General features: G+C 38.1%; 2 protein-coding genes across 3 annotated transcripts in view; both read left to right on the top strand.

The window, feature by feature from the left end:
- LOC137967256 (solute carrier family 49 member 4-like) overlaps positions 1 to 5,405 on the top strand; it is a 22,729-nt gene extending 17,324 nt beyond the window's left edge. The window contains exon 3 of one of the 2 annotated variants that reach the window (XM_068813775.1): positions 3,652 to 5,405. In XM_068813775.1, the coding sequence (XP_068669876.1) occupies positions 3,652 to 4,069 (418 nt within the window). In that variant the 3' untranslated portion in view covers positions 4,070 to 5,405. The remainder of the gene's footprint in view (positions 1 to 3,651) is intronic. The other variant, XM_068813774.1, reaches the window with a different exon arrangement.
- Positions 5,270 to 9,319, top strand: LOC137967258 (uncharacterized). Its single transcript, XM_068813776.1, has one exon. It carries the CDS (start codon positions 5,270 to 5,272, stop codon positions 6,128 to 6,130), a length of 861 nt encoding a protein of 286 aa, XP_068669877.1. The 3' UTR covers positions 6,131 to 9,319.
- Positions 9,320 to 10,000: the final 681 nt, after the last annotated feature.

The raw sequence follows: 10,000 nt of genomic DNA on the forward strand, positions 1-10,000 counted from the left end.
AAGTGGTCTGAGCTGACTTCGCTAAACGTGGAAACAGATACTTGAGGAGCTTCCCTGAAATAACCACCATCTCACCGCGGGATAGACAAGAAGGACATTTTCTCTTTCAATTCAGTTACACCAAGTTAACTCTATACTAAGAAATTTCTCGTTAATTTAATTTGAAAAAGCACGCCATTAAGTTCCAAGATTTTTAAAGAACGTGAAAGTCGAGAAAGTTGAACAAGGACCATAAGCGATCGTTACATCATTGATAAACACAAGACCATCGAAGCAAGCCGATGAGTAAGTGTACGTTTTCATAGTATTTAAATAAATTATTGACACACATCACCAAAATTAAAAGCTAACCGGTTTAAAATGGGTGTTAGACTTAAATAATTGTAGATAGGCGTTATTCGAAATGGGTGCTTTCAAATAAAACACTTGCAATTCTTGGTGCTGACCAGAGCGGCTCAAATCGAAGATGGCTGATCTTCAACGACGTTTAAGGGTGTTCCCTAGTGGTTCAAGAACAAACGTTATACAGAAAAGTGAAAGAAGTCATTGTGGGTCATCAAGTAAAGTTTGCTCTGAGAAAGTTTCAGTTTTAGTAATTGCTGTGAAGTGAGACAAAACATGTATCATCCATTGCTCCCGCTTCACTTCAAATTATAACTGGGATAGATGAGCTGACTGTCGGACACAAATGTTTTCAGACTGGACATGCAACTTAATGGTGAAGCAATCTCGACTCCAGAACTGAGGGAGAGAGGAGCTCTGGGGAACCCTGAAACAAAGAGTCTTCTCTTTGGTTTTCGTGAAGAACAATCAAAAGTGTCTCTAATTGGTACATTCATGTTACTGTGAGGAGTGAGCAGGCGCAGTAAGGTTCAAATAGCCAATTTTTGGCTATAAGAACCCTACGGCGCATGTTTTCCTAAAGAGAGTTTCCCCAAAGAGAGTTTCCCCGAGGCTCTGGTGACGAGAATGAATGTTACCGGTGGCGCATGCGTGACAGCATGCCAACTTTTTTGTAATTATGTCGACTTGTGGCGGCCATCAACCTTGGAAGCGGAGAAATAGTGATTCAGTCTCCTCAAGAAAGCAAAAGAAGAGCAGTCAAAATACCAATACAGCATCTACAATGAAGAGAAACTTTTAAAGACTTAACCCTTTGACGTCAAACCGGCCAGACGATTTTACTCGTCAATGGGGAACCCCTGGGAGTCAATGGGTTAAATGTCAGAGACCACAACATCATCATTTGTTGATAACACGTTTACTATCTTCGCTCTGAAATGTGTATTTGAATATTTTGAAGAAAAAGCTGCATTTAGGTGAGAGGAACTGGATGCACTGGTTGTGTTTATTTGTTGGACGAATTATAAAACTGCAAACGGTGAGTTACCCACGGCTCAATTTTTTCACTGCTTATATATCGTCTTTCGACTTCAAAGTCGTCTCTTGGAAATAAATGCACCGTCTTTCAGCTTTGAAATGGCATGTTAATCTTGATAATATGTCTGGTTTATCGCAGAGAAAAAAATATTTATGTGTGAGTGCTTAAACCGCCGACTGTGTTCCCGGGCACACTTCACTGAATTCGGCTGTCACGCAGAAAACAAACATGGCATCGTATTTGAGTTTGATTTTATTTCTTGGACTCCAAATCATCGATAATTGATAAATATGCATTTTAGTGCCTTTAAGCCGTCTTTCGTCTAGACTTAAACAGAAAAAGCCAAAAAAAAAATTAATAATAACGTCTGTTAAAATCTGTGTGTGAAAAATTATATATACTGCGCATGGCATCGCATGCCACTGCCCCTTTAACTTCATGTCAAGTTAGTGTATTGCCAATTGTTTAAGTTCAGCTTTTCTTTAATTTACATTTACCCTTTAGTAGAGATGGCTGTTTAGTTTATGACATTTATATCTTTTGTAAATAGCAAAAGAAGTTAAATAAAGTTAACGGGGGAAAAAAAAAGTTAGTGTATGTAAATAAGTAAACTATCTCTGATAGAACACACCATTGGTTTATTTGTATTTGATGCATTTTTTGTCAAGACAATGAAGTAGTGGCCCTTGTATAAACAAGAGTATCAACTTTCTTTAGTGACTTTTCTCGTTCCGGTTCTTATCACTTAACCCATTGTTATTTAATAAAATTTTAATAAAGTGATTCTTTTTTTAGATTGTATTGATAATATATACAGTACAGTACAGCATTGATTTTTCTACTGTATCAATTGTCATAAATGAACCATTACTCCTTTAAATTAGTAGCTCAGTTTTAACAGTCACATCCTTTAATTATAAATGGTTTCTTCCGATCAAATTTGCGCAAGACATTATTTACGGTAATTGAGGCATCAACAGGTACCCCTAAAGCTTTTGAAGAATCCCTAAAAGATCCTCAAAGGATTATTGATGATTCTCACCAGGATCTTCGAAAGATCCTCACAGGAACCTCGCTGACGTTTTGAGGATCTTTACAACTCCTAATTGCAATTGATGATCTTTCAAGAACTTTCAAAGATCCTCTGAGGTTTTTCACCAGGGTTTGGCCATGGCAACATGGTAATTTCAGGTATATTTTAAATTAATGCTGAAATTTTGTGCCGAAATTAAGGAGTAATTTGTCACCCATGTTATTATCACCAATATTTCATCCCTGCTGGCAGTGATCTCTTTTCTTTTTGCAGTCGATGGGCTGATGAGAATGGAAAAAGAGATCTCTGCCATGGGTCAAAACTCACTTTTACCCAAACCCCGTCCACGACATTTGGTGGCACTGTGCAAAATGCATGCCCCATGATATATTCGCTGACTGTAACTTGAGACCACTGTTCCGCATATGTGAGGATTCAGTCGCTAAGTGCCACCCTTGCTCAACACAGTGAGTTTCAACCCATGCCAGAGACGTCTTTTTTGTACTTGTTAGCTCAGCGAACCCAAAAGAAAAGAGACCTCTGCTAGCAGGGAACACTGTTTCCAAAAAAATGCATTTCCCAGTAAGCAATGCATAAAGTTAAAAAGTGATATTGGGTTGTTCCAGAAAAAATCCACACCTCCCCGACGGATGGGACCCTGGAAATTCTCGCGGGAGGGGGAATTGAACTCGAAAAAGTCTTCTGCAGGGGTCATCTGAACCGATAGTTCACGCGATTCGAACGTTTAGTTCGGTGACAGTTTAGCACTCTCAGACCCTGAAAATAGTAGAAATATTTTCTTCACATATTTCTCACCTGACATAAATGATAATCTAAGTTCCTTCGCAGGTCCTTTTATAGCAGAAAACGCGAACAAGATACTAAAGAAAGTGCCTTCGCAACAATATTGCAACGAAGAGTTTGAAACGCCTGACATAATTTAGCCAAAGCTTTAGAAATTAAAAAAGAACATCTTCTATACGTGATTGTGCGTATTTTCTATTAAAAATAAATTAAAATAAATTAAATTTAATGGAGAATTTCTCCATTTCTGTTTTACAAGCAGGACTCATTTTTATCCTCTCATTATCCTGTGACCAAAAAGGACATTGATAGTACGCAAAAATTGTTATGATCTAATTAGGCTTTTCGTGCCTGTCTGCCTTCTGGGAATGTGTCGTATCAATATAGCACCAAAATTGAATTCTGAATCTGCTAATTAACTGTCTCTTTTCAGGTCAGCTGACACTGTGAAGCATTGGACCAAACATATTTTAGTCGCCCTCTTCATTGGCACAGTAATGATGCTGCTACTTTTCAGCATGACTTGTTCAAGGATCTTGCCATTCTCCAAAGAAATTTTGTTTGGATCTATTATTATAATTGGCCTATTATTTAATGGAACTTTTGCTCTTTTCTTTGAGTTGATTATGGAGTGTGTATATCCTGTTGGGGAGGGGACATCAGTTGGTGTTGGGCTTATATTAGGGAATTTTGTGATTCTGTTGTTTGATGTTACTTTCATGTTTCCTACATCGGATGTGCGCTGGATAAACTGGGTGTGTGCAGGCGGCCTTGGTATTTGTATCCCATTACTGTTACTCTACAAAAGCCAGTATCGACGACTTGGTCTTGATTCTGAGAATGATCAATAATTTCAAAATGATCATTAATTTGAAAGTCAGGGTGACACAAAATTAATAATATTAATTTTTAGGCCTGCTTCTGATACTTCACACAAGCCGAATCAAATTCATTGAATTAAGTTCATGTGAAGTACGGCGTCTGAATCAATTCAGAACGACCGGTCTAATTCGGATCAGCTAAGCAATTTTCCTGCCTGGCTTAGCCAGGAATTACGGCTGTGGAGCGGCTTTGATGCAGACGCCGTACTTCACATGAGCCAAATCAAATGCAGAAGTTATTAAAACTTTGCAATTTTCGTCAGTCATGGTATGCTTTTGTGAATTAAGTTCGGCATCTGAATCAATTCAGCCAGGTCTAAATTCGCATTTGATTCAGCTCAGGTGAAGTACAGCGTCTGAACTGGGCCTTACGTCTTCTATACATCACAAAATTTGTATTCTAACTTGACTTTTCCTTCATCTTCCTGTGGTCACAGTTATGTTCATTATATGACTTAATAGAAACAAGTAAAATTGTAACAATTTTTAAATAAGACATTAATCAATTTTTTCTAATGTGAAGCTGGCCTGATTTGCACCTGGTTTCAAGTAATTAAATAGTGACAGGCCATTCACAGATCCCGCAAACGTGTCGCATGAATGTAATTGCTTCTCTACATGTGGCGTTAAAGAGATTAACTACAGTTTGGCTTTAACCAGTATATCTCTCAATGAACTGCCTCTTTTATAAGAAATGATCGGAGGTTCCCTGAACATTTCTTTAAGTTTAGGTTGCAATTCTATAAGATGCCATTTCTGCATTAGAATGTGTTTTACATGTAGGTTAGGCACAGATGGGTTGTATTGCGTTACAAAGGGCAATATTTCTTTGCGCACTCTTGTGTTTTCTTGGAGAGCTTTCTTTCTGTCAGAGAATTTGACTTCCGAGAGTGTTTTATCTATAAGGTTGTTTGGGTAGCCCCTCGCTCGAAGGCGTAGTTTGAACATTCTTATGTTTTCTACGAAAGTCTCCTGTGAAGAGTTAGTTCTTAGTAGTCTCAGGCCTTCACCTTTCACGAAGCCTTTTTTGACTCCGGGTGGGTGACAGGATTTAAAATGCGTGTACTGGAATGTCTCAGTAAGCTTGACATAAGTACGTGATGTGGCCAAGATGGACGGACGTGTGTTTGAGTGCTCTGCGTAATATCTTCCACCTTTCGTAAATTTTTGATGTTTAATTGTTTCGTCCACTTTTATCTATTTGTTTCGGTCTCTTGTTTCGTGTGTCACATTATGCCTGAGTCTATTGTCAACCTAACGAAAGAAAATAACGATCTTAAATCTAAAGTTTCTGCATTATCGGAGGAGATTTCAAGACTAAAAGATTTAATTCAACAACAAAACAGTAGTGCCGCACCTTCTACTCAAGAAGTATCTCACAGTCTTGAGTTCCTTAGCAAGGAATATGATGACCTTATTCGCTTCAAAACCACTGCCAGCAAAGAGTTGCAACGACTCAGTTCACAACTCACTGAGGTCAAGATCAGGGTGGACGCCATTGCTAACGCCATTGATGAATTCCAAGAATATAGCTTCCAATATAATGTTAAAATAGTCGGTGTACCTGAGGTGTGTTCGAACGAAGCGGCTTCAACAACAAGTAAGCTTTGTGTAAAATTGTTTAAAGAAATGGGAGAGAATATTTCAATCGAAGATATTGACACTGCCCATCGTGTCCCGCAAAGAAACAACGCCGGAAATCCAAAGCCTATAGTCTGCAGATTCGTGAGACGGCTGGTAAAGGAATCTCTAATGTCTCATCGGAAAGAAATTAGCAATGTAACCCCAGTTGCGGTTGGTTTACCAGAAGGGTCTTCATTGTCTTCGGTTAGAATTTACGATCATCTTTCACCAAGAAGGCAAGCAGTCCTATTCCAGGCTAAAAAGGTTAAAGAAGAATTCCACTATCAATATTGCTGGTCAAAGGGTTCCGATATTTGTTTGCGAAAAGACTCCACATCGCGCATAACCAAGCTCAAGAGCATGGCGGACCTTGACGAACTTAAACGTAAACTGGCTACTGAAGGTTAGACTTTACTAAAATGTCTATTGTACACGATAAAAATGTCTTCTCGTAAAGCAAAAAAACAGTCCGCGATCGAAATTAAGGCCCTACTCGCGCAACTACCTTATTATAGCTGCAAAGACCTGACTTCTGCTCACCCACAGTTTAATAGTTTAATTGATGATTATCGACCTTCTAGAAAATCGCTAGATTCTTTCAGTAGTCTCTACGACCTTAGTGTATTCCAGCTAAACTCTCTTGATAGAGATATTGATCCTGATATAAATTTTACTTCCAATAGGATTCGCTCAAAATATTATTCTCCACACAGCTTTGCGCAGTTCATTGACAGCAAACAGTTGCAATCAAAAATTTCCTTTTTGCATACAAATATACGTAGCTTAAAGAAAAATTTCGAAGAATTTCAACAACACGTTTTAAGTGAATTGAATTTCCGTTTTACCGTTATTGGTGTAACAGAAACTCGTATATGCGATCGTGAATGTAGTTTTAATTTTGTCCCAGATTTACCAGGTTACTGCTTTGAATCAGTCCCGACACCTTTATCTGCCGGTGGTGTTGGCCTGTTCATTGATCAGAATTGTAAATACCACGTCCTTGAACGAGTCTCCAATTCTTGTTATCAAGCCCTTTGGATTGAACTTCATTTGCCTAACAATAAGAAATCTGTATGTGGTGTTACTTATAGGCAACACAATAGGCCACTTGCACTAAGAGGTCATGTGACATCGTTTTTAAGAAAATGAAAGTTTCATGATTTTGCCTTCGAAACACTATTAGTGGGTCATCTCTTAAACAAAATAATAGTGATTTGGTTTTTCAAACCCGCACCATTTGCTTAAAATGAGAAAGTCCGTAGCTGGTCACGTGACCCAAACTTGATTTTTTTTTAAAATTATGAATTACCGCTTTCTGACACAAATTTTGCACTTGAACTTCAAGGAAAATGTTGAAAAGATGATTTGGTAACGTTTATGGCACATCTGAACTCAACTATCAAACATTTAACAAGATACAAGCAAAAAGTAGTTTTGGCCGCCATGTTGGAGGGCAAGAGTATGCCCTCCAACATGGCGGCCAAGATAAATCATGCTACTTTGTTGAAAAATCAAAGTACCATAAAATCAACCTCGTCCCCAGGGCCTTCTCCTCTGCGATTTTCAAAATGGCGGCTCGTCTGGAGAAGACCCTGGCCAACGCTGAACTAACACCTTTGTTGATTAGCCCATTCATACGAACACGCTGATTGGTTTAAGTACATTGTAAATAAATATGGCGGACTTAGCGAGTGTTTACACGAAAAAGAAAGGTTGAATTGCAGTTCAGTTCAAGCGATGTTGAATCAGACTGCCATTAACGATTCGAAAGGTGAATCTTTTCCGTTATATTTTAATTTAAAAGATGTAACCTATACCATAGAAGTAGAAATAAGCGCGGGAAAATATACTTAACGAGCATGTAAACTTAGATCTGCCGACAGCTAGCGAGATGCAGCTCATCACATGTGGTCTTATGTGCTGTTTTTGTTGTTCTGTATTCATGTGCAATTAGTTTTTCCGCGCACGGAAACAAAGAAGTTCGAATTTCAAATCTAAAAAGGAGCTTTTGCTCGTTACAGAGCACTGTTCTAACATACGGAAAATCGCTTCTATTTTCTTGGACACGTATTCCTTAAATATAGGCCTTCTGCCTGTATTAGGTTTAGGCTTACTTCAAATCTTTTCAAATGCACTATTTTTTCTATTAATAACATTGTTTTGGTGGCCGAGGCTGAATTGAATATTTTTATTTTCTGCCGAGTTTAGGTTGAAAATATTCTTGTGAATATTTTTAGATTTTACCGTGCGGCCATATGGTATTTATGTTGTCAAATGATTGTATTTACTGTCTGGATGGTGTTAAAGTAATTTTAGAGCCAGCCTATAGGTATTAAATACATATTATTTGATACAATGCACATGACTTCTTGCAGAAATATTATTAGTATAAAACTTACTGCCAGTGCCTGCATTGCATTTAGAGAAGGCCCCCAGAGAAATGGAGAAAGGGCCAATTTAGCCCTTTACTTTTACAAGGCTGCATGCAAGCTTAACCCAGGAATAGTATTCTAATAACCATCCCAAGGCTCAAAATTGCAACCGATATGGTCACCAATGAACTCACAATGTACAATGCGACTAACATTTGTTTCTTGGCGACCAAAAATTCTAGTTTAGTTGCCATAATTGAGGACACCTTATGTTCTTCTAGTAAGCCATATTGAAAGATCTTTGCTTCTTAACACTTAACATAAGAAAAGAAGTCAATCCACCCTTTTGCTTTGCTGTGTCTCCCTATAATGCATTACAAACCCTTGGTCATTGACTTTGTCTTGTATGCCTTTGTATTGTTCTTGGCCCAGGTCCTTCATGCCAGACCTCTGGCGACTAATTTTTTAGGTCCAAATATTATGTTTTGGGCCCTTTCCTAAGAAATTTGCCCCTGAAACAAGTCTTCAGGGGCCACTTTGGCCCTTAAGTATAATATTCTGGCTGAAACACTGAACTATGATGTTTTTTCTCAGTACCTGGCCAGGGAAAATGGTTCCTGTTTTATTGTCTAAACAATTACATTCCTTACTGTGTTAGTTTTTCTATAAGTGGGGGCCTTATTTCAATTCTTGTTTAAGTAGTGCACAAGAGAACAATTGTTTACTGTAGATAAATTGCCATCTTGATGAACCATCTTAGCACTGAAAGTGGTCAATAGAACATTTATGAAAGCTGCTGTGTATATTTTAGTAACAGAGTATTAGTTACTCAGAGAAGATAAATAAAAATTACATATTCCAAAGTAGTATTCTTTGATCTAGGCAGTGATAACTATATAATGGATCATATATAAAGTATCACATTGAAAACGTTTGTATTAATCAAGCATTCCCAACCTTGTCTTCAATCAATGTTGGCATAATAAAGGCATGTTGAAAGAATTTGTACTGTTTATGTCTACTTGTGTTGGTGAACTTTATACTACTTGTTTGAAACCTTTTATATTCTTCAAAGCGGTTTACAGATAACTGGATGGGGTCTGGGGTAGTAGGTAGAAAGGTTTTCCTACCATTACTGTTTCCAAACTAGATTGTTTCTTTGGTCACAGCAGTGATTGTTATCAACCAGCAACATGCAACAACAAGTTGCAAATTGCAAATTCCTCACCCACACAATGTACAAATGTGCAGTAGTCACCCACCTCTTCGGAACCTCTAATTTTATTTGCTCCCGGACTCATCCACCTCTGTTGTTTTCAGGAATAGGCCATTGTTTCTGTTGTTTATTTCATTGTTTTCTTGGCCAATCCTGTTAAACCTTATGAGAGGTGCATGGCACCTCCAAATGTGTGTTAGAGGAACATTAATTAACATTTCCAAGTACGGGCAAACCGCAGTCATGAGAGTTTCAGCAATATTGAAATCTCACCACTGATTGCTTTAGACATAGAAAAGTTCTTCTCCTGGCTAGAGAAACACAAGAAACAAATTTCAATGGGGTATACTCAGGAGCTTGCATTGTATACAGTCTATAATTATCTAGTCCTCTGCCTACCCCTTTGAAATTTGTTTCTTGAGTGTACATGATATGGGTGAAATGGCAGTGTTAATATTGTTTTTTTTATTAGAGCTCTGCACTGTTGCAATATGACAAAGGTTAAAATAACTGCTCAGAGATTAAGGTAAAAGGTAGAGTCTGCATACAAGCCAAGTGGGCCAACAGGCCACTCTGAGCTTATCCTGGTTTCCTAAGCACAAACCAACTACCGGTAAGAGTATCTCTACTCCGCCCTGGATGGGATGTAAGTCCATCGCAGGGTTATCCCAACATTAAATTTGCCATTAC

The sequence above is a fragment of the Montipora foliosa genome, chromosome 8 (genome assembly GCF_036669935.1).
Source record: "Montipora foliosa isolate CH-2021 chromosome 8, ASM3666993v2, whole genome shotgun sequence".
Lineage (NCBI taxonomy): Eukaryota > Metazoa > Cnidaria > Anthozoa > Scleractinia > Acroporidae > Montipora > Montipora foliosa.